At 46.9% G+C, this 25771-nt stretch overlaps 2 protein-coding genes across 6 annotated transcripts in view; one reads left to right on the forward strand and one right to left on the reverse strand.

Annotated features, from left to right (window-relative positions):
* The window catches only part of RELA (RELA proto-oncogene, NF-kB subunit), a 29417-nt gene extending 8396 nt beyond the window's left edge, over positions 1 to 21021 (forward strand). The window contains exons 2-11 of the mRNA XM_077329469.1: positions 3479 to 3520; positions 13391 to 13539; positions 14606 to 14754; positions 15403 to 15494; positions 15620 to 15754; positions 16172 to 16276; positions 16581 to 16793; positions 17547 to 17627; positions 17925 to 17999; positions 18422 to 21021. Coding sequence (XP_077185584.1) covers positions 3479 to 3520; positions 13391 to 13539; positions 14606 to 14754; positions 15403 to 15494; positions 15620 to 15754; positions 16172 to 16276; positions 16581 to 16793; positions 17547 to 17627; positions 17925 to 17999; positions 18422 to 19029 — 1649 coding nt within the window. The 3' untranslated portion in view covers positions 19030 to 21021. The remainder of the gene's footprint in view (positions 1 to 3478; positions 3521 to 13390; positions 13540 to 14605; positions 14755 to 15402; positions 15495 to 15619; positions 15755 to 16171; positions 16277 to 16580; positions 16794 to 17546; positions 17628 to 17924; positions 18000 to 18421) is intronic.
* C1H11orf68 (chromosome 1 C11orf68 homolog) lies at positions 1299 to 25140 on the reverse strand. Of its 5 annotated transcripts, none has more exons than XR_013229661.1 (3): positions 24839 to 25140; positions 22606 to 23843; positions 1299 to 1428 (listed from the first exon to the last, which is right to left on the reverse strand). XR_013229661.1 is itself a non-coding variant. In XM_077329483.1 (2 exons), the coding sequence occupies exon 2, from the start codon at positions 23819 to 23821 to the stop codon at positions 23081 to 23083; it is 741 nt and encodes a 246-aa protein (XP_077185598.1). In that variant the 5' UTR covers positions 23822 to 23843; positions 24839 to 25140; the 3' UTR covers positions 22097 to 23080. The 5 variants fall into 5 exon arrangements, 3 of the variants coding, with proteins under 3 accessions (XP_077185598.1, XP_077185616.1, XP_077185607.1); XR_013229660.1 differs by lacking the exon at positions 1299 to 1428 and adding an exon at positions 13492 to 13612; XM_077329483.1 differs by lacking the exon at positions 1299 to 1428 and having other exon boundaries at positions 22097 to 23843.
* Between the last annotated feature and the right edge of the window lie 631 nt (positions 25141 to 25771).

Consider the following 25771-nt stretch of genomic DNA (forward strand, 5'->3'; position numbering starts at 1 on the left):
ATGCTCCCCAAAGAGCACTGCGTTCCATCAACTCCATCACCAACAAACTGGTGATCCCTGGGCCCAAGAAAGCTCATCTGTCATCAACCAGAGCTAGGGTTTTCTTGGTCTTGGCCCCCATGTGGTGGAACGAGCTCCCATAAAAAATCAGGGCCCTGCTGGAGCTAAAACAATTCTGCATGGCCTGGGAAAGGGAGCTCTGCCAACAGGCTTTTAGCCTGGACAAGTGAACAAGCCACCAACCAGATCCCAGGAGCCCTCCGCCATTCACTGCACTAACAGAAAAAACAGAATCACAGTGCAGAAAAGCTGAGTTGCCAGTTGATGATTGTTAAATGTTAAATTATGGACTGTTATCCAATAAAAGTTGCTATTGCTAAATATTTTATTATATATCTAAGTCAAGAAGTTTATTGTGTTGCATTGTAATATGAAAGTTCCTAATGTGAACTGCTCTGAGCCAAAAAGGAGGGCAGAATATAAATATAATATTAAAAAAATAAAAAATAAAGTTTACTCACAGATATGGGAACTGAATGATGTTAGCATATATAGTGAGATAAGAAACCAATATCCCTGTTAAGTCCTGTGGGTTCCATTGTCCTGAGTGTTGTCATAACTTGTAACACAGCAATTTCCCATTCTACTGTTTCTGAAATTCCTTCACAATAAAATAGTTAATTTGAGGTCCCCCACTGAATGTTCTGAAAAAAAATTCCAGTTGCTAGTGCAGCATCTGGAACTGGAATGGATTGCCCTCTTTTGCCTCAATAATAGGGTGGGAGACATCGCCTTTGCTCAGGGTGGGATCTGTATTTGTTTGAGCATAGAGTGCTCAAATTCACGGCTCCAAGGGACAGGTGTTGACTGTGTCTGTTGGAAAGAAGCAGGTTCTGATTGCTGAAGAACAGACTGGGTTTGGGGAAATGGACTGACAACAAGCAGTGGAGGGACTTGTCAGATTCCACCCTGTGACTGGGAAGTAGCAGCCTTCAAACTTTCCCAGCCTGAATCCTGAGAGGGCCTCACTGCTCATTGTGAGCTTCCTTAGACCTGTGTCTTTCTGGTTTGAACATCATGCCCTGAAAACTTCACTGTGGCCGTGGCATGATGTTTGAATTGACACTTCACAGTGGTTTCAGAAACCAACTCAGGTGTGGTGGAACATCTGACTTGCTCAGTCCTGAGAGACCATGGCACCTGGAGGCTAGAGGGAAGCGGGTGTTGAAAATGAAAGCAGGCTGTTGCCTCGTCTAAACCATGGTGCTAAACCATGGTTAGTCCAAACCAGGGTTTGGTGGATGTCCGGATTGAGTTGCTGTCTCTGTCTGTCTTTTCCGGAGGCATTTCCTTCTGACCTGTCCACTCTACTTCTGTTCTTTTCTGCCCAGTGCAGGTTGTTATGAGGGGTATTGTCATTTGTATGTTCTGTATAGGAGAGAATGGGAAGAATATAATGACTGCCTCAGCCTGACCCAGGAGAGCATGTTCTGACTCAGCTGAAAATGTAATTTCACTGAAAACAGATTAGTTAATTTGTGTTATTTGACGCTGTATACACACCCTTGTGTTTCAGTTTAAAACACCATAAAATCACTTGAATCCGCGCTCTGCCTTGGGACCTTACTGGTGGCATTGGTCCATTCTCAGCCTCACTCACCTCAGTGAGTGTTTGTGAGGATAAAATGGGGGAGAGGAGAACAATGTTTTTAGTTGTGTTGGGTCCCTGCTCTTGAGAAAACCAGGGTATGAATATGCATTTGCTGGCAGGGGCTCATTGGAATTGTAGTCCATGAACATCTGGAGGACCACAGGTTGACTACCCCTGCACTAGGGGATGGAGAGGACGACGGATTTGACTTCATATTCATACCCTGGTTTTCTCAAGAGCAGGGACCCAAAAGCATTTGCTGGCAGGGTCTCATGGGAATTGTAGTCCATGAACATCTGGAGGACCACAGGTTGACCACCCCTGCCCTAGTGTACAGAGGCTGGCAGTCTGATCTGTAAAAACTTTGCAGAGACAGGATGAAGGGCAGAGCAATACCTGCCCATTGAGAGTAGGTAAGGAGTGGGGTTTGGTGGAGCGTTGAGGCTGTTACCCGGATTGGAAGTATTTGGACTTAATTGGGGAAATTAAGTGAAACTAATTGGAGAACTAGCAAGAGGGTAACAGTGGAAGCAATTTTGCGATTTAAGTGTGCAAAAAGAAATGACACCACCATGGTATCCTAATGAGATCTGGACCATGATGGACTGCCAAAGTTCTGCGGGGCCTGCAGGGTGGCACTCTTCCACCAGGCCTGTGGCTGAGACCAGGACTTCTCAGTGGGGTTTTTTAGAACAATTTAAAGGCAGAATACAAACATACAGACTAAAGCTTTATGAACTTAAGAAATTAACTAAAGAAAACCATGGCTAAACAGGTATAGTTATGAGGAAGTGGGGAAGTGATATCATCATGTGGAGAAGCCATCCCCGGATCCCACAAGAATGACCAGCCTCTTGAAAAAGGGAAAAAATAGCAGCCTGTTCCCAAGCAGGTAGTGTTTGCAGGGTACCCAAAGAACACACACTTGCAAAAGAGGAATACAAGCCCATATGCCGGTGGGGGTGTGTGGAGAGTCTGAGAACACACAGAGAGAAAGAGAATGGTTCTGGATGTTCTGTTTTCATAGAAAAACTAGCAGGAAGGAGGCAGGAGGACCCCCCTCTGGCAGTCTTCCTCAAGGGATCATTGAAGGAGCAGGGAGAGGTGGAAGGAGGAAGCCAAGGCGAAGGCTGGAGGAAAAGTGGGCCATGATTGACATGATCACCCATAAAAAATTGTGGTTGATATGATTTCTTTTGTATGATAAAGAAACTAGGTTGCATGTGGTGGGTATGCCTGGAGTGAAGACAATACCCAGACGTTTCCCAAGAGCCAAACAATAGCCATGCTTGCTCTGTTGGGGTAGAACTAAAGATGTTAAAATGTTTTGACAGCCCCCAGATTTCCCGACAGGAGATTGTTAAAGTGGAGCAGACTATTAATAATGCCTAATTGAGTTCCCTGGGTGTGAGGGGAAGGAGAGATTGTGAGTTGATGAGCTTAGTATCATCTTTCCCCAAGAGCCTATTGTCCCGATGATTTGCATCCCTGCTCTGGGTGGGGAGTTCCCTAATCTAAATCCTGGAGATTGGACATCTGACTGAATTCCAAGTTTTCTGCTTCGAAGCAGACCACATAGCTTTGCGTTTCAGATGCATTTGCCATCTAAACCTGTGTCCATTTCTGCCAGACAGTGCACTGCAAATTAATATTTGAAAAGTTATGGATGGACATTTATGTTTATGCAACCTACAAATTATCCCTCAAAGTAAGGAGGGGTCTGGCTACCAACAAGGTAGGCCTGTTACTTTTGGGTAAGGATTTCCTGGAAGTTGCTGTTTTTTCTTGCTCTCTACAGAAATTAATGCCGCTTCTTTCTCTCTCTAGATCTTCTCCCACTGATCTTTCAGCAAAACTGGGGTATCCAGGGTAAGTTATGCATCCTGCTTCTTTGCTGTTTATCCTTGTGTCTGTTTCCCACTGATACCACAAAGCAAAAGAGAGACATGAAAGATCTCTGCCTGAAATCCTGGAGAGCCATTGCAGGTCACAAGAGACAGTATTTACCTTGATGGACCACTAGGCTGGCTCTGTATAAAACAGATTTGTGTCAAAAGGGTCAAGCAACAACACACACACACACACACAATTATTTACCATCCCTTCCAGTATAACTTTCTCAGTGCAGTCTCCAACATTCCAATGTAGAACAGTACAATTAATTCATAAAAATACAATACAGTGCATAACTTCATTCTAAAACATGACAATAAACCAATCAGACCAGCTGCTAATTAGTGTTGTGCCTTAATGCTATCAACATAGTTCTGAGTAGATTTCAAAATTTCAAAAGGGAAGGGGAGTATTCATACAGAGGAGAGACCCAAGCAATTGGAGTTTATTGGCCCCAACCAAATGCCTAGCAGAAGAACTCCATTTTGCAAGCCATGCAGAACCGAGGCAGCTCTGATAAGGCTCTCAGGTCTTTCGGGAGCTTATTCCACCAGTTAGGGGTTAGGACCATAAAGGCCCTGACCCTGGTTGTGGTCAAACATACCTCTCTTGGGCCAGGGATCGCCAGACTGTTGGCATTGGCAGAGTGCGATGCCCTTCAGTGGGCATAATTACTTAAGTGGTCCCTCAGATATGCTGGGCCCAGACTGCATACGTCTGGTAAGGTTAATACCGGCACCTTGAACCAAATCCGGAATTCTGTTGGAACCATTGCAGTTATCTCAAGGCTAGCCAGGTGTGGGCCCGCCAAAGTGTTCTCGTGAGGACTTGTGCCACTTCATTCTGGACCAGCTGCAAATTTTTGGATCAGGTCAATGGCATGCCCGAGTAAATAAAGTTACAGAAGGCAGAATAAAAATGCAATATAATAAATTAAAACATTAATTAATGTGTCCTCTGAACCACATAAAACCAGATGCATTTCATCTTCTACAGCCTTCCTGGGTGGTTAGAAATACATTATACATTACATAAACATATACATTCAGAGAATATTATATATTGTTCCCAACCAGGTGGTGTTCTCTCAAGTTTAAAAAGGAAAAGAAACCAAATTATCAAAGTACCATACTCCTCCCCCCTCCTTTCTCCCACTTTGTATAGGAGTTTGGTACAGTACAATGGAGTTATTGCATCATCTGTTTGTTTGACCACGTAGCTGACGATAGAGCTATTCAACTCTGTCTACTGGTTGGTGTTACACACTCTCGGAAACCCCAAACAAGGTTTGTTTTGAATCCTAAGGTTTCCCGCTTTTGATGTTGGTTAGCATCATAAGGATATTTAGATGATATATAATTTATTTTTATATCAGTTATACAAATACAGGCCTAATGAGGAGGAACACGTGGCCTTAGATATAAGACATTCTTTGCCTAACCACACAGCTTAGGAGGTAAAATAACTGTTAATTCTAAGTGGGTAGCCGTGTTGGTCTGAAGCAGCACAACAAAACAAAATCAGAGTCCAGTGGCACCTTTAAGACCAACCAAGATTTATTCAGAGGAAGAGTGCTTACATTCGAAAGCTCACACCTTGATTAAATCTTTGTTGGTCTTAAAGGTGACACTGGACTCTGATTTTATTTTGTTGTGTTAATTGTAATGAAATTCTAATTCTTATAAAAGGTTATTAAATTTTAGTATAATATCAATTTCAACTTTAATAATTTGGTTTCTTTACCCCTTTTTAAATTTCAGAGAACACCACCTGGTTGGGAACAATATATAATACTCTCTGAATGTGTATTATATATATTTAATATTTAATATATAATATATTTATAACCACTGAGGAAGGCTGCAGAATCCCTAAGACGTCTGGTTTTATGTGGTTCATAGAACATGTCATCCACCTGGAATGTTTATAAATAGTACAGTCAGAATTTTAATGCTTTAAATTTTATATGTACACACTATATACTAGTTTATTTTGCATTTATATGTATTGTAGCTTGACTATTTTGACACAAACGGGAAGCTTTTGAGTTGAGTTTGTTTGCCCTCTTTTATTGTGTGTATAGAGCAGATTCATGATTTCACCTGCCCTGGTATTGTTCAGAATAAGGCCCTTCGTATTTCTCCAGTGCAGCATATGCCTGTGTGTTTGCTTTAAGTCTAATAAAAGTTGTTCATGGTTACTTATTCTTATAGTTGGCCTGTTCTGTGGTTTTAATGGCTCTGTTGCATGCTTAATTTTTCTGGCAACAATGGGAAAGGCAATGTCAATATTCTTTGATAAATAACTTCTTGTCAGGTTGCAATTCAGTTTGGATCCTGAATGCAGCGGAACAAAGTTTTGAGTCCAGTGGTACCTTTAAGACCAGCAAAGTTTTATTCAGAGCATGAGCTTGCACGTGCATGCACACTTCATGAGAAAGAAAGAAATCTTACACCTTGAATAAAACATTGTTGGTCTTAAAGCTGCTACTGGATTCAAACTTTGTTCTGCTGCTTTAGACCAACACAGCTATTCAGGTGAATTGATCCTGAATGCAGTCAGCAGTTGATATTCAAAATTATTGGTTGACTGAACAAGAGATGTATCATTTGAGTCACTATCAATAAAAATGGCACTGTTTGGTATCCCACAGGGCCCCTGGCCCAAGGAACTCCTAGTCCAAATTGTGACTTGGGGGCCATCCCCCCCATACATGTGTTCCTAAGCGTAGTGTCTGACTCCAGGCTTTCTTTGTGTCATGTCTATCCATGCATAAGGCTCTGACAGTTGAAAATGATGTGATTTGTGTACCTAGGAGCAGACCTACTCTAGAGACATATGTCCATGTCTGTAGGGTCTTCTTCCCCAAATAGAGTTCAAAGCTGGCCTCAGAACCCCTTTTGTGGAGAAGTGATACTGAGGAATCAGGCAATCAGAACACCCAGCTTTGATTTTGTTTTGTTTTGTTAAGGTGTATGTCTCTGTCTCCTTTCCTTTTGGAGATAAAAGGCCTTTCCCCTGTTATCTCCACAGTGAAAAACTAGAATAGAGAGTTTTGAAAAATAAATAAGAATGAAAGCTGGGAATCTGGAGAACCAAATACAGAGGATGATATTCAATGGGCAGTTAAATATTTTTTGGGGCGGAGCCCTTCTGGTGCATATTTTTTTTTTGTTATGTGCGAAGTCGTGTCCGACCCATCGCAACCCCATGGACAATGATCCTCCAGGCCTTCCTGTCCTCTACCATTCCCCGGAGTCCATTTAAGTTTGCTCCTACTGCTTCAGTGACTCCATCCAGCCACCTCATTCTCTGCCGTCCCCTTCTTCTTTTGCCCTCGATCGCTCCCAGCATTAGGCTCTTCTCCAGGGAGTCCCTCCTTCTAATGAGGTGGCCAAAGTATTTCAGTTTCATCTTCAGGATCTGGCCTTCTAAAGAGCAGTCAGGGTTGATCTCCTCTAGGACTGATCGGTTTGTTCGCCTTGCAGTCCAAGGGACTCGCAAGAGTCTTCTCCAGCACCAGAGTTCAAAAGCCTCAATTCTTTGACGCTCAGCCTTCCTTATGGTCCAACTCTCGCAGCCATACAATGCAACTGGGAATACCATAGCCTTGACTAAACGCACTTTTGTTGGCAGGGTGATGTCTCTGCTTTTTAGGATGCTGTCTAGATTTGCCATAGCTTTCCTCCCCAGGAGCAAGCGTCTTTTAATTTCTTTGCTGCAGTCCCCATCTGCAGTGATCTTGGAGCCCAGGAAAATAAAATCTGTCACTATCTCCATTTCTTCCCCATCTATTTGCCAGGAATTGAGAGGGCCGGATGCCATGATCTTTGTTTTCTTGATGTTGAGTTTCAAGCCAACTTTTGCACTCTCCTCCTTCACCCGCATCAACAGGTTCTTTAGTTCCTCTTCACTTTCTGCCATTAGAGTGGTATCATCTGCATATCTGAGGTTGTTGATATTTCTCCCTGCAATCTTGATCCCAATTTGTGACTCCTCTAATCCCGCATTTCTCATGATGTGCTCTGCATACAAGTTAAATAGGCAAGGCGACAGTATACAGCCTTGCCGAACTCCTTTCTCAATTTTGAACCAGTCAGTGATTCCATGTTCAGTTCTCACTGTTGCTTCTTGACCTGCATATAAATTTCTCAAGAGACAAATAAGATGCTCTGGTATTCCCATCTCTTTAAGAACTTGCCACAATTTGTTGTGCTCCACACAATCAAAGGCTTTAGCATAGTCAATGAAGCAGAAGTAGACGTTCTTCTGGTACTCCCTAGCTTTCTCCATGATCCAGCGTATGTTGGCAATTTGATCTCTAGTTCCTCTGCCTCTTCGAAATCCTGCCTGTACTTCTGGAAGTTCTCGGTCCACATATTGCTGGAGCCTAGCTTGTAGGATTTTGAGCATAACTTTGCTAGCATGAGAAATTAGTGCAATGGTGCGGTAGTTTGAACATTCTTTGGCATTGCCCTTCTTTGGGATTGGAATGTAAACTGACCTTTTCCAATCCTGTGGCCATTGTTGAGTTTTCCAAATTTGCTGGCATATTGAGTGTAGCACTTTTACTGCATCGTCCTTTAAGATTTTGAATAGTTCAACTGGAATGCTGTCACCACCACTAGCTTTATTATTGCTCAGACTTCCTAAGGCCCATTTGACTTCACATTCCAGGATGTCTGGCTCCTGGTGCATATAGGGCTAGACAATAAATTTATGTGCCACATTTCTACCCAAATAAGGTCCCCCAAGGCAAAATAGCTGCTGTTGGAGGACTGGGGAAGAGGAAATGTGGGGAAGCCTTTCATGCGGAAGCCCCGTTGTTGCTGTGCTGCAGGGGAAACCATTCAAGCTTCTCCCATGTGGAAAATATGTTAAAGATGGCATGCACCATGGGGTTTATCTGTGGATAACAATTCCCATGAGCCCCTGTTGGCATGCACTCATGGGAATAGTAGTCCAGACATCTGGAGAGCCACAGTTTGACCACCCCTGAGGCACATAAGCCTTCCAAAGAGAAGGTGGCGATCCCTACTGATGCCTTTCTCTCCCTGTGCCCCTTTACATTTCCTACGTGTTTCCTGCCTCCCTAGAGGAAAATGGGGGGGGGCTCAACGGTCTGTAGGGGGAGCAGAAATAGAAAATTCCAAGTCTGCAAGGTCTGCAGAGGGCTGGAAACACGCCAATTTCTTCTTTGCATAGTCTGCTCCTTCCTATTACGTTTCTACCGATAAAACGTTTTTACAGATAGTCTTTTTTTATTCAGTTGAACTAAAGTCTGGTTCACGCGTGGCTGTGTGTGGTGGTGGTTCTTTTGCATGATGAGCACATGTAACCAGGTTTTGAGCTTAGACCAAGCCAGGCCAGGTTTTTCTTAGTCTGGGTCATCTGCTCAACAGAGGTGCCCGTGTTTTGCCACACAGGTGTCTGTTTGCATGAATCAGCTGCCTCTTCTCATAGGGTGAAGCATTGGGGGACCCTGCCTGCTTCCCACCGCAGACCCTTTGCTCTTGAACAGTCTATCGAAGTAAAAGGGCACTTCTGGCATCTGCTTTGGGATTGTGGTGCATGCTCCCTCCCTCCCTCCCTCCTGGCTTGTTGCTGTTAGCATCGTTTGTAAGCCTTGAAAGACCTCCCGAGGTTATTGGTGGGTAGTGCAGCTTCATTTGAGCCAGGAAAGTCTGAAGTGGCAATAATCATTTTAAAAGCCCAGTTCTTCTTGGGCTGAAGGGAATTCCCCTCCTTGAACACACAGGAAGCTGCCTTCTACTGAATCGGACCAGACAATTGGTCCATCAGAGTCTTTATTGTTTCCTCCGACTGGCAGCAGCTCTTTCCAGGGACTGAGGCCTTTCCCATCATTTATGATCTGATCCTTTCTGGAGAGGCAGGGATTGAATCTGGGACCTTCTCCATGCCGGTGCTTTCCCATTGGGCTGCAGCTTAATACCTAAAGGTGCATTGAAAGGGAAGGGAGTCCTGGATAGACTTTTGATTGCCCTTTTCCTGTTCAGAGAATCTGGGCACTGTTGGGTCAAAGATGGTACATCCGATCAAATCCTGGCTTGCAGGTTCTTGCATCATGGGAGCCCATAGACTGGGGAAAATCTGACACACATCAAAGGGGAAGGTGAGGCCAAGGGCTGGGAAGAATGTGTAGGACCTGCTAAATCTACCTGATAAACAATGACTGCATAGATTCTGTGACACTGGTGAGGCGGAAGCGATGGACACTGATTGGCAGGGGGAGAGTAAATAACGCAGAGCGTCGAACGGCATTCCAGCAGCTCAGGGAACCAAGCTTTCAAAACTTCTGCAGTCTCTGCCAAGTATCTCCATATGTTTAGCAAGAAGTGCTAAACATTGCAAAAAAGGCTTCTTCGGTTATATTTCAAGTAAGGAAAAGACTAGGGACATGGTCAAACCACCTGCTAAGACAAGAAAATGAAATTATAACAGATGATGAAGAGAGGGCTGAACTGCTTAACTCCTATTTCTCCTCGGTCTTCTCTTGTGAGGGAAATAGTGATCAATGTGGCAAAAACGTAACACAACACAGGGGACGGGAATGGTGGCCTAGGATCACTGTTGGGGCAGTCCACAAACACCTAGTTTCTTTAAATGAAACAAAGTCTTCTGGGCCAGATGAACTGCATCCAAGGGTACTAAAAGAACTTGCAGATGTAATCTCTAAATCTCTGTCCATTATTTTTGATACTTCTTGGAGAACAGGTGAGGTGCCAGATAATTGGAGGCGGGCAAATGTTGTCCCCATCCAAGAAAGGGAAAAAAGAGGATCCAGGCAACTATTGACCTGTCAGCTTGACATCTATAGCTGGCAAAAGTTTGGAACAAATCATCAAAAAGTCGGTCCTTGAGCAACTGGAACAGAGAGGTGTGATTTCTAAGACTCAGCATGGGTTTTGCAAGAACAAACCATGTCAGACCAACCTTATCTCTTTTTTCGAGAAAGTGGCTACCTTGCTGGATCTAGGGAACGCTCTGGACATCGTTTATCTAGATTTCAGCAAAGCATTTGATAAGGTTCCACATTATATTCTTGTTGACTAGTTAGTAAAATGTGGTGTGGAGCCTAATTCTGTCAGGTGGATCGATAACTGGTTGACAGATCATGCCCAAAGGGTACTTGTTAATGGTTCAGCATCCTATTGGAAAAGAGTGACAAGTGGAGCTTCCCAGGAATCTGTCCTGGGGCCTGTGTTGTTCAACATATTTATAAATGATTTGGATGAGGGTTTAGAGGGGATACTTATAAAATTTGCAGACGATACTAAACTGGGAGGGGCAGCAAACACAACCGAAGACAGAATCAGATTACAGGATGATCTTGATAGGCTCAAGAAGTGGGCTAAACTGAATAAAATGAAGTTCAATAGCGACAAATGTAAAGTTCTGCATGTAGGTAGGAAAAACCAAATACACCAATATAAGATGGGGGAGACTTGTCTTGGCAATAGCATGTGCGAAAAGGATCTAGGAGTCTTAGTAGACCATACATTGAACATGAGTCAAAAGTGTGACTTGGTGGCTAAATCGGCAAATGGGATTTTGGGCTGTATCAAATGGAGTATCATGTCCATATCACAGGAGGTGAGGTACCACTTTACTGTGCTCTGGTTCAGCCTCACTTGGAGTACTGTGTTCAGTTTTGGGTACCCCAGTTGAAGAGGGATGTAGGCAAAATGGAGCGTGTCCAGAGGAGGGCAACAAACATGGTGAGTGGTTTGGAGACCAAGACATATGAAAAAAGGTTGGGAGAGCTTTGGTCTGTTTAGCCTGGAGAGGAGACGACTGAGAGAGGATTTGATAGCCATCTTCAAGTATTTAAAAGGGTGCCATATAGAGGATGGAGCAGAGTTGTTCTCGTCCCGGAGGGACAGACCAGAACAAGTGGGATGAAATTAATTCAAAAGAAATTCTGTCTAAACATCAGGAAGAAATTCTGTCTAAACATCAGGAAGAAGTTCCTGACAGTTAGAGCGGTTTCTCAGTGGAACAGGCTTCCTCGGGTGGTGGTGGGTTCTCCATCTTTGGAAATTTTTAAACAGAGGCTGGATAGCCATCTAACGGAGAGGCTGATTCTGTGAAGGCTCAAGGGTAGCAGGTTACAGTGGATGAGTGATAGGGTTGTGAGTGTCCTGCATAGTGCAGGAGGTTGGACTAGATGACTCAGGAGGTCCCTTCCAACTTTATTATTCTATGATTTTGTCTCAAAGACAGAGTAGGTTGTCACAAAAGGCTTCTTGTGGGGAATGCTGAAAAATGGGAAGTGGTCTCAGGAATTGCAGTTTGGGGGAACCCAGAGTCTAAAGGCAGACTGCAGAGCAACCATGAGAACCGAGGCACTTGGGAGGTGAGGCTTGGATTTCACCTTTTGATTGGAACTCAGTGGCCCGTTCTTTGGCCATAAGCTTTTGGTTACCTGTTCAACTAAAAACAAAAAGATCCATGTAATTCATCTATTGACCGTGGGTGCAGCTACTAGGAGAACTGTGGTATTTGGTGATGCAAAGTGTCACGTCCCCTGTCCAGGAAGGCAAGGTCACTGATTGGCAGGCAGGCTCCACTGTGTAGTATGGATCCAGATGCATGCCTCTCCCTGTCAAGGGGATTCCCGGGCCCTGGGAGACCTTAGCGCTCTCTCCCAGGCTTCTTCCGCCCTGCATTTTTGAGCTAGGTAAAGGAATTTGGCTTGTGAGGGTGGCACCAAAACAGGAGGGCTGACCCAGAGCAACTGAAAGGGGTCTTAGCGGTGGGAGCGGAGCTTGACGGGACTCTGCATTGAGCGTGACTTCAGTCTGGGTTGTAAATTTCCAATATTGCCTCAAAGCAGAGCTCGGGGAAATCCCCAGGATGGAGGGAAGGACTTGGCTATCTGAGAAGCCAGTGGCTGGATTACAGGCTGGATTATACAGAGTCTGTGACGTCAAGGACCGGGTGGGGGAGCAGGAGGAGAACAAGAGCACTTGCTTTCCTCCGCGCCTCCTTTTTCATATCGAGACAAAAGAGTTGCCCAGCGGTCTGTCCGGGAGGGAAAGTCCCTTTTCTTGCAACTCCCGGCTCAGCTGACTGCACTGCTGAAGGATGCAAAGAGAGAAGGTGGCTTTTTTCCCCCATACAACTGGTTCCCCTCAAAACAAAACACATGTGAGCAAATGGTTCAGGCGTGAATGGTGGGCTCCCCCCTTCCTCAGAGTCAGGATTGAAGCCTTGGTCGGTGTCTGGCCTCTTTCTGCCCCACCCACCTCACCATCCCCCCAGGTCCAGCACATTTGATTGAAGGCCAATGATCAGTGGGTGAAGGAAAGGCATGCGGTGCATATTCCACCGTAAGGGCTATGGGAGGGAGGGGGGCAACTGACACACACACGTGTATCTTTCACAGAAAACATGGTGACTTTGGTTTCCTTATTACACGGATAGCAATGTCAGGGTAACAGGTGCAGATGGAGATGCTACGATTTCAGGGCAGATGTTTCCAGCTCATGTCAACGTCTGAAGTAAATGTGAGTGCCCGAGACTATTTCTAAATGAACTGTGTTTTATTATACTTACTTCTCATACGCCAGTGAATAGAACACATACAAAATAGTCATACATTAATGATCCTGCATCCAGTTCAGTTGGAAAGAAGACCAAAAAGAAAAAAACCCTCATACTCAAAAAACATGCTGGCAGGGGCTCATGGGGATTGTAGTCCATGGACATCTGGAGAGCTGCAGTTTGACTACCCCTGTTTTAAAGTGAAGAATTGCCAAGTGCCCTTGGGTAGAGTTGTTTCTCACTGCTCTTGGTGTTGTTTCTCTTCCGCTCCCCTTCCAGATCCTACCCCCAGCACTCCTTTTGTGGAGATCATTGAACAGCCCAAGCAGCGGGGCATGCGTTTCCGTTACCAGTGCGAGGGACGCTTGGCTGGCTCCATTCCTGGGGAACGCAGCACAGACACCACGAAGACACACCCCACCATCAAGGTCAGTTCCACAGCATTTAGGGGAGGAGTTGTCCCTTGGGGATTGAGGAATTCTTGCATCTGTTGCCAGGGCACTGTGAAAGCAGGAGTAGAGAAGACCAGGCCTTTGAGACCATTGTTTTATCTTACTTAGAAGCTCACTATGTTGCCTGCCCAGGTACTTTTCTGAGTGGCCAACAAAGAGAAGAAATAAAGCACTGGATCGATAAGATTAGCCCTGCAGCTGTAAAACCATCTACAAAACCAAAAAGCCAGCAAAATCAACTGCATTAAGTAATCCTTCCAAGTATAAAAGCAAACCATAAAACATCAAGGAGTGGAATCCACAGACTAATAGAATAAACAGTTCAAAGCCTTGGTGAGCAGAAATGTTTTGGCCTACGGCCAGGCAAACCATGGTGCAGGATACTTGACCCACTACAACTGACAAAGCCCTGTTTCTGGTGGCTGCCCACCTCACTTCTCCAGCTGCAGGCATAATGAGCCCGGTTTGGGAGGAAGACCTTAAGAACGCCAGAAGAACCCTGCTGGGTCAGCCCAATGGTCCATCTAGTCCTGTGTCCTGTCTCACACAGTGGCCGACCAGTTCTTCTGGAGGGCCAACGACAGGGCAGAGCGGCTGAGGTCTTCCCCTCATGTTGCCTCCTGGATCTGGGGTTCGGAGGTTTAGTGCACCAGGTTGCACCATAAATTTATACAGGGGCATTACAATATTAGCCATTTTATTCTCAATCTCTTCCCTAGAGAGCCATCTTGGTGTAATGGTTAGGAGTGCGGACTTCTAATCTGGTGAACTGGTTTGATTCCTCACTCACCCACATGCAACCAGCTGGGTGACCTTGGGCTCACCACAGCACTTGCTTTAATCACCCCCCTTATTTCCCCCTCAATGCTGTGGCAAGCCCAAGGTCACCCAGCTGTATAAATTTATGGTGCAACCTGGTCACAACATTTCAAAAAGGACATTGCAGAGCTGGCAAAAGTACAGAGAAGGGCAACCAAGATGTTTAGAAGGTTCAGATGTGCACTAATGGTTTCTGTCTCTTTCTCCCTTCCTCTGTTCATAGATCCATAACTATGTGGGTCCAGGCAAGGTCCGCATCTCCCTGGTGACCAAGGAAACTCCCCACCGGCCCCACCCCCACGACCTGGTTGGAAAAGATTGCAAAGATGGCTTCTACGAGGCAGAGTTGGCACCCGAGCGCTCCATCCACAGGTTAGCAGGTGCAAGGAGTGAACCAGGAGTCTGGCTTCTGTTCCTCTGGTTGTTTTGCCATGAGTCAGGGGTAGAGCATCTGCTCAGCCTGAAGTTCAATTTCTGGCATCTTCAGTTCAGAAGGACCTGGCAGTAGATGATGCAGAAGACACATGCCGCTGCCAGTCAGAGTAGCCAGTCCTGACCTCAGTAGACCAGTGGTTTGACAGAGTAGAAGGCAGCTTCATGTGATTGTTCTGGAGGGACAGAGCAAGTGTGGCAGCATGTGCCAAGCTCCATGGACTAGGAAGGTCCTTTTTCAAGCTCTCTGCCATTTGGGTGGCTTTGCACTAGTCACACACTCTTGGTGTGACCTAGCCACACTCTTCACAGTTGTGGTGGAGATAAAATGGAGGAGGAGAGAACCGTATATATTGCCATGAGGGAGAGAAAGAAATGCGAGAATAGGAAGGTGAGCTAGTTTCCCTGCATGATAGAGACCCACCTGGTTGGTATTTGTGGGCTGGCTGGTTCTCTGTCTCTTTTTCTCTTCCTCCTTTTCTCCCCCTGCCCCCCATCCACTCTTTTCTTTTGTTCCTTCTTTTTTAAAAAATGTCCATGTTCCTCTCTTCCATCCCCTGACTGCTGCTGTTCCCGGGCTCTTTCCAGCTTCCAGAACTTGGGGATCCAATGTGTGCGGAAGCGAGACCTGGACAAAGCCGTGGCCAAGCGAATCGAAACCAACAACAATCCTTTCAGTGGTAAGAGGGTGGGAGAGGCTGAGGAGGATGGCCCCTTGCGGCTGAGGGTGGGGCCTCTGAGTCAAGAGAGTTCTCCTTTCCTGGTCTGCTGAGCCGGTTCTACTTTCTCTCTTCTTCCCTCCCAGTGTCCCTGGAGGAACTCAAAGGAGATTACGACCTGAATGCTGTTCGGCTCTGTTTCCAGGTGTGGATTCAAGATGCAGCCAGCAGTCATTTGGTTCAGCTGCCCTTGACTGTGTCACAGCCAATCTATGACAATCGTGAGTGTCAGTTTGGGGTGAGTTGGGGTGGGGGGAAGGACATGTCCCGTTCATTAACAGAAAAGTGCTAAAGAGAGCAGAGCATCCACCAGTTAGCAGAAGGGTGTGCCCTGCTCTCTTTCCTTGCACGAAATCGAGCTTCCCTTCCCCTTGTTTGGAGGCCTTGTTATTACAGATTGTAAATCTTGAAGGCCCAGTCTCTCTCTTGCAGAGCACCCAGTAATAATGAAGGCTCTCTCTCTCTCTCTCTCTCTCTCTCTCTCTCTCTCTCTCTCTCTCTCTCAGGGACACTGGTATGAGACTTCAGCTGAATTAACTTCTTGTTACATGAATCGAGCCTGTGCGCAGGTGTATTATTTTATTTTTTGCTACTTTGACAGTAACTAATGTGGGTCTTTCTGTGATTTCCTTTTCCAGGGGCCCCCAACACAGCTGAGCTGAAGATCTGCCGTGTGAACCGTAATTCAGGGAGCTGCATGGGGGGAGACGAGATTTTCCTTCTCTGCGACAAAGTCCAGAAAGGTACGGTTGCAACATTCGGGATCTTGTGGGCTCTGCCCTCCCTGCCTTACAAGACCTTCAGATCTCTCCCAGAACACCTACAGTGAACCACCTGTGTCTCTTTAGACCTTTTCTACAAAATATGTGACCCAACCCCTTTTGTCTTCTTTATCTCCCCTCCCCCAGCTTAATGATGCTCAAGTATGGATAATTGCTGTGGCTTGTTTTGATCCCATGTTCCCCCCCCCCACTGGTCACGGAAGGGAATCTCTTGGGGCAAGGAGACTGACTAATGGTTGACATTTCTCAACACTTCTTGCTACAGAGGACATTGAAGTCCGCTTCTTCAAGGATTCCTGGGAAGCAAAGGGTTCCTTCTCTCAAGCTGACGTCCACCGCCAAGTGGCCATCGTCTTCAGGACTCCCCCTTACATGGACCAAACCCTCCGGGAGCCAGTGACAGTTCAGATGCAGCTGCGCCGCCCCTCGGACAAGGAAGTCAGCGGCCCCATGGAATTCCGCTACCTCCCTGATGAAGGTATTTGGCCCCTGAGCCAGTAGAAGTCAAGTTTCCTGGGCACATTTGTACTTCCTTTTTTTAAAACAGTGGCAGTTGACTGCTAAAGTTGGGATAGGGTCAAGAGCTTCCTTGCAGGCACAGTTCCACTTCTGTCGGGAATGAAGCTACCCTTGTTCATATGGGCATTACTACCCACTCCAAGCTGAAAAGCGCATTTTCTCCTGCTGGAGGCTTTCAGGCAGAGGTTCGACAAACACCTATTTAGAATTCCTGTGTTCCAGTGAGTTGGGCAGGAGGGGCAGAATGCTTCCCTTTGGTAGGGGTTAGCTACAAGCTGAGGCAGGATTCTTCCTCAAAACCTCTTCATTTTCAGTGCTACAGTTTCAGCTATGGGGCTTACTGAGAGAGCTTCTGAACATGTACAGAGTACTACTCATAACAAGCAACCCTGATATATATCAGGCTTAGTAACAGTAAAATAATTAAGGCACCTGCCCGCACAAAAATTGCAGATAACTGTGTCCTAATTAGGGGGAGGGGAATCACAAAGAACCCTATCACAAAAAAAGGTCAGCAAAGAGTGTACGCTACTTTTTTTATAAAAGGCTGTACAGCCGATAGCTATCAAGTAACTTGAAAACAGAACAAAATGCAACCAAACTTTTCACAGCCTACCCATTTAGAGGATCTGCTGCTGTTGATCTTGTAGAAAGGAATCGGGTCGGAACAGTTCTGGCCCCATCCCAAGCACATGTTTGCCTTGCTTGGCAGGTGATTTCCATCGCATTGAGGAAAAACGCAAACGAACACTTGGGACCTTCAAGACCTTTGTGCAGAAAGCGCCCTTTGCAGGTACTGCTATGGAGGGAGGGAAGAGCAGGGGCTGTGTGAAAATGATGAAGTGGGTAGAACTACAATACGTGGGGGTGGGGGGTGGAAGGCGATGCAGGCAGGGGGTAGGGCATTTACTGTAGCTTCCTAAAGGCAGGAAGGTGTCTTTCAGTATGGGGGGTGGGGGGAGAGACAAACTTCCAAGTTCCTATCCTAATGTATCTGTTTAGCCATATGTCATTCCAAACAGCACACAAAGCAAAGTGGGATGCTTTCTGTTCAAGCCATTTCTTCCCTTTCTCCCCCCCCCCCCCCCAGTCAACCTTCCGGAATCCCGCTCCCCACGCCGCATCGCTGTTCCAAAGCATGTCTCAGCACGGCCGAACACTGGTGGTAAGAAGCCCCTTGATTTCAGCCCTTAGAAACTTTCCATCTGACTTGGCCTCTTCTCCTTCCCCCTCACTCCTTCTAATGGTACTTCACTGGGCGTGGCGGTTAAGAGCCGCTTCTTCTGGGTATGATTCCCCACTCCTCCACATGCAGCCAGCTGGGTGACCTTGAGCCAGCTGCAGTTCTCTTAGGGCTGCTCTCAAAGAGCCTTTCTATTAGAGCCCTTTCTGCCCCACCTACCTCACAGGGTGCCTGTTGGGTGGGGGGAAGGCGATTGCAAGCCTCTTTGAGTCCTTCAAGTAGTGAAAAGCAGGGCATAAAAACAAACTCTTCTTCTTTACCGTACATGGGGGGTAAGGCACACCCAACTGGCACTGTTAGGTAGCTCTCTTACATTAGCCGTAATCTTTTCCCACTCCCTGCAGGTGTTCCAGGGCTCTTGGGTGCTTCAGGGCAACTCCCACCATCCATTACAAAACCACAGACCGTGTCCCAGCCTTCCCTGGGCTTCTCCTTCCCTGGGCCCAGCCACGTCCCATCTCCGGCGACAGCCACACAGCCTGACTTCAGCACAGTCAACCTGGAAGATCTGTCCGGCCTGGGGGTGTCTCAGAGGGTCCAGGCCCCCGAGTCAGAGGCAGAGACCAGCATTGCAGATGCCATCCTGCACCTCCACTTTGAGGGAGGAGACGGGGGAGCCATGGAGCTCAGCGGGATCTTGGATGACGCCCCCTACACCAGCTTAGAGGGGATCAACACAGCAGAATTCCGCCAGCTCCTCACGGAGGGCAACATCCCCACGTCTCTCCCAGACAACCAGGGCACTCTGCTTACCTACCCTGAGTCCATCACACGCCTGGTGAGCCAGCGGCGGGCAGAAGGGGAGGCTGGCGATGGCAGTGGTGGCGGAGGAGGGGGCAGCTCAGCCAACAGCTTTGTCAACGGCATTTTGGGGGCCCTTCCAGGTGAGGACAACTTCTCCTCCATGGTGGACCTGGACTTGAACTCTTTCCTGAGCCAGCTGAATTCATAATATGCTCTCTCCTTGAACTTGGGCTTGGCTGCCAACTGTCTTCTGCCCTTGCCTGACTTTGCGATTTGTACTCCCGGTTGTTGGCTTTTCCTAGCCAGCCTTCTGGATGGGGCCACCTTCAACTGGGTTGATGAGCTGGCTTCATGGAACTGGGATGGGTTCTACTTAATCTAACCTACCCAGCCCCATTTCTGGGAGCCAGGTGGCCTGGATTTGGGCAGGGGCAAATACTTTTCCAGATGTTGAGAATTGTTTATGCAGGTTGCTTGGGGTAATTGGCTGCTGTTACCCTACTCAGTTCAGAAGGTGTTTCTCTTCCAGATGTGTATAATTTTTTTTTTGCAGGGGAAAGGAGAGGGGGATTGTACCCCAACCTGATTGTTGCTCAGATGGGTATTTTTATATCAACTGGCTAGTGTAGCTGACTCCTTTCTACTTTTGAGAGACCTCTGTGCCTTAAGAACTATATGACCAGCAACTTCTCAGTATATGCAAGTCAACTCATGTCACACTGCTCTTCCTTGGAAGAGGAAGGGGGGTAGACTAGGCAAACTTGGTATCTCTGTGATGAAGCAGTTACATGGAAGACCTAGCTCATTCCCGACCTATCTAAAACTGGTTTGCAATATATATATATTATTTTGTTTAGCTGGAATGCCTTAAAAATATTGTTCCAGCTTTGTGGGGATTATCTGATGAAAAAACCTCCATGCATCCTACTCCTAATCTCAAGAGATCCTAGTCTCTCAAGTTCTGCTAAAACTACTTTGGAACAGAAGTAGAAAGGGGGGAAAGGCCTAAAGGAAGTCACTGCAGAGAAGGAATTGAAAGGAATTTGCAGCATGAGATGACCCAGAGAAGGTCCTGCCCTTGAAATGGAGCTGAGGTGGGGGAAGAAACATGATAGGTTTCCTTCAAAAGCAAAGTCATCAGCTCACCTGGGTCCAAATCTCTTCCCTGCTTATTGCTACCAGTTGTGGGTCAGGGTTGCTGAGTCATTATAAGCCTGCAGCCAGAGCTTCCCACTTGCTCATAAGAACACAAATTCTGTCATTTGCAAAGTTCTGTAGATGATCAGGACCCCTGGAATGCTGTCTCCTACCCTGGGTTGACCTGAAAGATCCCACTCTAGGGTTTTGCCTGTCTCCTGACGGAAAGAAAAGGGGGGGGGGAGCTTTCTTCCAGAAGCTGACTTCCTAGGAGGCTAAGAGGCTCTTCATGGCTCCTGAAGGGGGGGGGGACATAACACTTTGGAGCAGGGCTATCAGTTCCATTACCTTAAACAGCTCAGTTAGGATAAGCTCCAGGAGTCCTATTACCCCTTTCCATAGCCAGTTCTAATTAGGGATGGATCTGATTTAGAGAGAGGCTACAGCTCAGTGGTAAAGCCTCTGCTTTGCATGCACAAGGTCCCAGGCGCAAGCCACAGCATCTCCAGTTAAAAAGCAAGCCAGTAGATAATGGGAAAGGTTTCTGCCTGAGACCTTAGAGAGCTGCTGCCAGTCTGTAGTTGATGCTGGCTGTGATGGGCCATAGATCTATTCAGTATAAGGCAGATTCCTGTGCTCAGTGCCTCAGGTCTCTTCCTGCCTTGCTTATCTAAGTTCCTCCTCACAAGAATTCTTTTTTAAAAACTGGGGTTACAGGAAAGGGGATGCAAAACTGACTGAGTTAAGATCCTAGCTGACTTCTAGAAAGGGAAAGAAGCCCATCAAATAAGAATATATAGATGCCTATACCCAAAGAATTTGGGGAAGAGTATTGGCCAGGCACTTAAGTTGGAACGTGGCAGAAGTGAGTAGTAGTTCTGCACCTACCCACCCAATTTCTTTGCCTTGTTTGTTTTGTACTATTTTAAGGGGTTTGGGGCTAAGAATGCTTGACCACTTAAGGGCTTTTACTCTCAGATGTGCCTGTTTTTCTTTTTGTATCTGAACCGGGTGCAGTCGCTGTTTTCTATATAGGAAACTCCTAATAAACTCAAGAACATTCTACCAGGCTGAGGTTATCTTGTGGTTGGGAGATTTGAGATTATCCTGGAATGACCACCTGGGGAAGTTATGCCAGTGTTAGGAAAATGCCTGCCTTGTGTTGGCTACCCAGTCTACAGGCAGCCTGTCCACTCAAGCTAGTATTGGTGAAGCTGGATGGCAACACACACTCAGGTCAGTCAAGTGGGTCTCTCTCTAACTGCTGGCCAGGTGTATACTGAGAGTGACTGACAGCCCATAGCCCAAGGGCAAAAAAAGGAATCGTGGTGCAGTTGTGCCAGAGTTCTTCCCAGCACTTTTCTGCAGCACAAACAGTTTGATTCTGTGGGCCACCTCAATCGTTCAAGGTTGCCTATGCAGCACTTCTGTGATCATTTCCAGTTTTTAGGAGGGGAGGGAGATAGTAGCAAAGCCTCAATCTTTGTTCAGCTGCTGCTGCTGCAGGATGCCCCAGGCTAACCACAAGCGCATGTGGAGCTGCTCCTGGTTTTAACAAAAAGCAATCTGTCTAGTGGACTCTGCTCCTGTAGAATCCTGGATCACACAGAGGCCTGACCCTTTCTGTAGGGACACAAGATGATGCAAGCATAGCCAGACCATAAACTTATGTCAAGTTGGGCCCTGTACTGGCTAAAGCTACTGCCTCTGCAAGGAGTGAGTGACCCCAGCTCCTGCAGCTTCACTGAGATTACATTTGCTTTTCGAAAGAGCAGATCCAAGATACCAGGGATGGAGAAACCAGCACTGATACTTTTTATTTCCATAGGCCCCTGTACAAAAAGACCACTCTGTGCTGCTGGAAAGTTTCAAAAACATTTTCTGAGCTAACGGCAAGCTGGAAGAAACGCTACCTGGAATAGGATTCTGGAGTAAATTACTGCCTATTGGAAAGGGTGGGAGGGGGCAAGAAGTTTGTGCCTGGCTGAAAAAAAGGAACCTCAGAGATTCTGTATTCCTATATAATACCATTACTGATTATTTGGATAATGAATTGGTTTGGCTTGTAAGGAGACAAACTGTCAGGATACATGTGCTTTCTCTCTTCTTTCTCAACTCACACAAACACAAGGAGAGAGGGGGGGAAAGTGACTTTATTTTCAACCCACTTTACAAGTGAATGCCCCGTGAACCATATTTATTTTTCACATCCTCAACAGGACATGCATGAGTAATCCGCCTCCTCTTTTACTATTTCACTGAACAGTGAGTTTCCATACCTGTTTAGCTTCCCCCAAGAGTAGGAGAGGCTATATGTGTGTATGCAGGAAGAGTATGTGGAGAAGTCTACATTTAGCTTTTCCAAGGAAGCTAACTCATTCCATTAGAGAGATGCCCTAAACAGACAGTGAAGCTGAAAAACTGTAGAAGTAATTTTCCAGCCATCTTGTAAACGGATCACCATCCCCCCACAAGAGCAAGTTAAGTGCAAAGACCACCTGTTCAACCAGCCTATCATCTGAGTGTATACATTTAACAAGTTTCACAACACTTGAGGACAGGCTCAAAGACTGTTCAGCCAGAAGAACCACTCCATGACGATAGCTCACATACGGCTACATCATCCTAAGTTGTTCGTTTTACTTACTTTCTTGACCCCTCACGGCACTGTCTGCGGATCCACCGTTGGGGGGGCTGCAGCTGTGAGAGGCTTGGTACCAAGGAAAGCACAAGAGCCTGGACTGCTGAGGCATTATGGTAGGATACACACAGGCAACAGAGGCAAAAGTGCAAAAACGCACATTAGCAGATTCTTAGAAACACAGGAGGGCAGCACATGCTGGTTACAAGTTCTTAAGAAACAAATAAAATGACCATCCGGTGGCACTGTGAAGAGAGATCCTTCAGCACACTGGCTAATAAGAGCAAATGGAAGCATATAGAAATCCAGTATGTAAAGGCTGCATCGTTGGTGGCTTGTGGTTCACAAGGGTCTCCTCCCAGCAACTGCTTTGAAATAATTTGGTCTCTGTTGTTTTTTTAAGTGAGTACTGCATGCTGGATGTTGTAGTTCCTTGGAATAGCACCATCTCATTGGAAGTGCTGCATACTGAGAGCACAAGTTAAGTTACTTCCATGTTATTCACTTTGTTGATGATGCGGGAGCGGCGGGGGATACATTCAAGGTCAAACTTGCTCTCATAAATGGTGGGGCAGAGGTGCCAGCGGTTGTCACGATAGATGCCCAGGTAGGTATAAACATCAGGCTTGTAGGACAATAAGCACTTGACACCCGTGGAGCGGATGATAGCATCAGCACCCAGCACCTGCTCCTCATTGGTGAAGTCATCTGTGTAGACACAGATGACCTGCTTGCGCTCTGACTCAGGGCAGAAGGGGCTGACCTTTGCTACGCCAATGCGTCCATCAAGTACAGCATGGGCAATGCCACACCAAGCATGGTCCACCTTAAAGCCGCTGTCCAAATGCATCAGCCACTTCCCTGTCAGCACACGCCGGTTGAGGGCCAGCTCTTTGATGGTATCAAAGGTGACATGGCGCCCACTAGCCTTAAGCTGGTCCCAGTCCTCCTGCAATCCTACCACATCCCCACTTTCTGGACAGAAACCAGGCCCATAGATTGCAATCCACCCCACAGGTTCTGCATTGTGATCTGGATCACCAAAGCGAGAGACCCGGGATGGTTGGTAGGTTTGCAGCCATTCCTCAAATTCAGCCCTTGGGGTCTTCCTGGCATCAAAAACCACCCAGGGGTCCATGTCTGCTGCCATAGATTCAGCTGCCAGATGTTCCGCTCCAAAGGCCCCACCATCTTTTCCAGCTTCATCCTCCTGAGTGGACATGACTCAGCAGGGCCCCTGAATTCTGGGAGAGGAGAAAAGCAGAATGTCATAAACCCAAAAGCAGTCCCATTAGCTCTTGCCTAGTAGTTCAATTCAAGCTTCTACAATGTTGTAACAAACTTCTGTTGGAAAGCTGGGATAACTGGTGGCTAAGTCACAGTCTTTTGATCTCAGACCCAAGGCTACCATTACTCAAGAAGTCCAGTGCTGACGTTGAGAGCAAAGTCTTTGAGTAACTTTGGGTCTGAGGCTCCTTTTTTAAAAAGTAACTCAAAACAGTTAAGCCAATGGGTTGTAGTGGCCAGTGTTCAATGTGAACTGAGGAAGACGAGTTCAAACCCCTACTACTCAATCCAAGCCCTTACTTCAAGGGATGACTGTAAAGATAAAATGGAAGAGGGCTGGGACGTGGGAGCACAACAATTCTCCAGTGCCACAGACTGTACTTGACAAAATAGTTCACAGCTAATTGTTAGCAAAGGGAAATGAACTCAAAAGTGTCTAGGTAAATTTTACATATCAAGAAGCAAAACATGACCAAAACACTCCAGCACCTTCACATTTTACAGAACCACCCTGCTTGAATTATGGAAAGATCTAATGCCGTTGCATAGGTCCTATGGTCCTAACGGCAAATGACTTGCATGACTTGTTTTCGTAACCGCGTGGCTCTCCTATTTCCTATGGTAACACTGACAACCACCCTGCAAGGCAGGCCTCGGACGGCAGGTGCGGAAGGCACCCAGCGAGACCATGCCGAGAGAAAGGTTCGGGGCTGGGCACTCGCGAGCTCCTTCCTTCTCCCCAGGCCGAAGCCGCGAGGAAGCTCCCGCCCCTTAGCCTGGCCCCAGACCCGGCGGAGAAGGGCTTCCCGGAGGGGGAGGAGACGCGCGTCGGACAAGTCCGGACACACACGGGAGCAAACGAGCGCTTGTTCGCCTCGGACGCGAGCCCGCGGGGGGGGGGGGAGGCACCGGCTCCCGGCCTGACACACCCAGGCGCGCGCAGTTGCCTTACCGACGGAACTCGGCGAGCGGAGGCGCCCGAGGCAGGCCCCGGAAGTGATAGGAGGCGCTGCCCGGGAAGCAGTAACGGCCTCCGCCGAGCGTTGCTTTCCGTTATTCTGGCTCGCCACCCTTGGAACGCGGCGACGCTCGATTTAAACTTCCATGTATAAAAACTCGGGGGCCGTGATTGGCCGCGGGTCACGCGCAGGACACCGCCGCTTTAGGCGTTGGCCTCTCTCTGTTGACAGCCTTCAGGGTTGACCCGATTTTACCCTATCGTGAAAATCAACTTCCGTTTCAGGTCGGAAGTCCCTTTAAGGGAAGCGTCGGACTTGCCCCCTTTGATCTCTGGCCCGAGGCCGCCGTATTGGCATTTCCGTATTGCGTGGCATCTTGTGGCTGCTCCAAGAGCCAATCAAAAGCAGGCCGGGCGCCACAGAGGCTGCGAGGGGAACTGCGACACCCTCTATGCAGGTCAAGTAGGAAGTCTACTCTAGACTAACACATTGTTTTCTCGTTTTGAGCTCTCCTTGAAATGTATAGCCAAACTATGACTCTCCAGGTGTCCAAGGACTACAATTACCATGAGCCTATGCTGGCAACAGGGGTTCATTGTGGTCATCTGGAGAGTCACAGTTTGCCTCCCCCCCCTGTATCTGGAGAGTAGAATGGCTTTACAGAAAGCTTTGTAACCAAAAAGGGAGGGAGAATAGCAGAGAAGAATCAGTTGTAAACCTTATTGGAAATCACTGAGTTGCTAGTACCTGTGGAAGGGAATAAAATATATGTTTATTACACATAGTGGAAGGTAAGAGAGGTTCCAACTTCTCGTGTGCAGGTACAGAGGATACAATCAACCCAGTAATAAGTCCATTCCTAATCATAGATGGACAGGGCAGAGGGGGTTAATACTAAAGGCTAATCAAGGAAGGTACATGGTACA

This window comes from Paroedura picta, chromosome 1, assembly GCF_049243985.1.
Source record: "Paroedura picta isolate Pp20150507F chromosome 1, Ppicta_v3.0, whole genome shotgun sequence".
Lineage (NCBI taxonomy): Eukaryota > Metazoa > Chordata > Lepidosauria > Squamata > Gekkonidae > Paroedura > Paroedura picta.

Bases quoted from the DNA above. Each gene is read 5' to 3' on its own strand.
- C1H11orf68 (XM_077329483.1), bottom strand. From the start codon at position 23,821: ATGTCCACTCAGGAGGATGAAGCTGGAAAAGATGGTGGGGCCTTTGGA.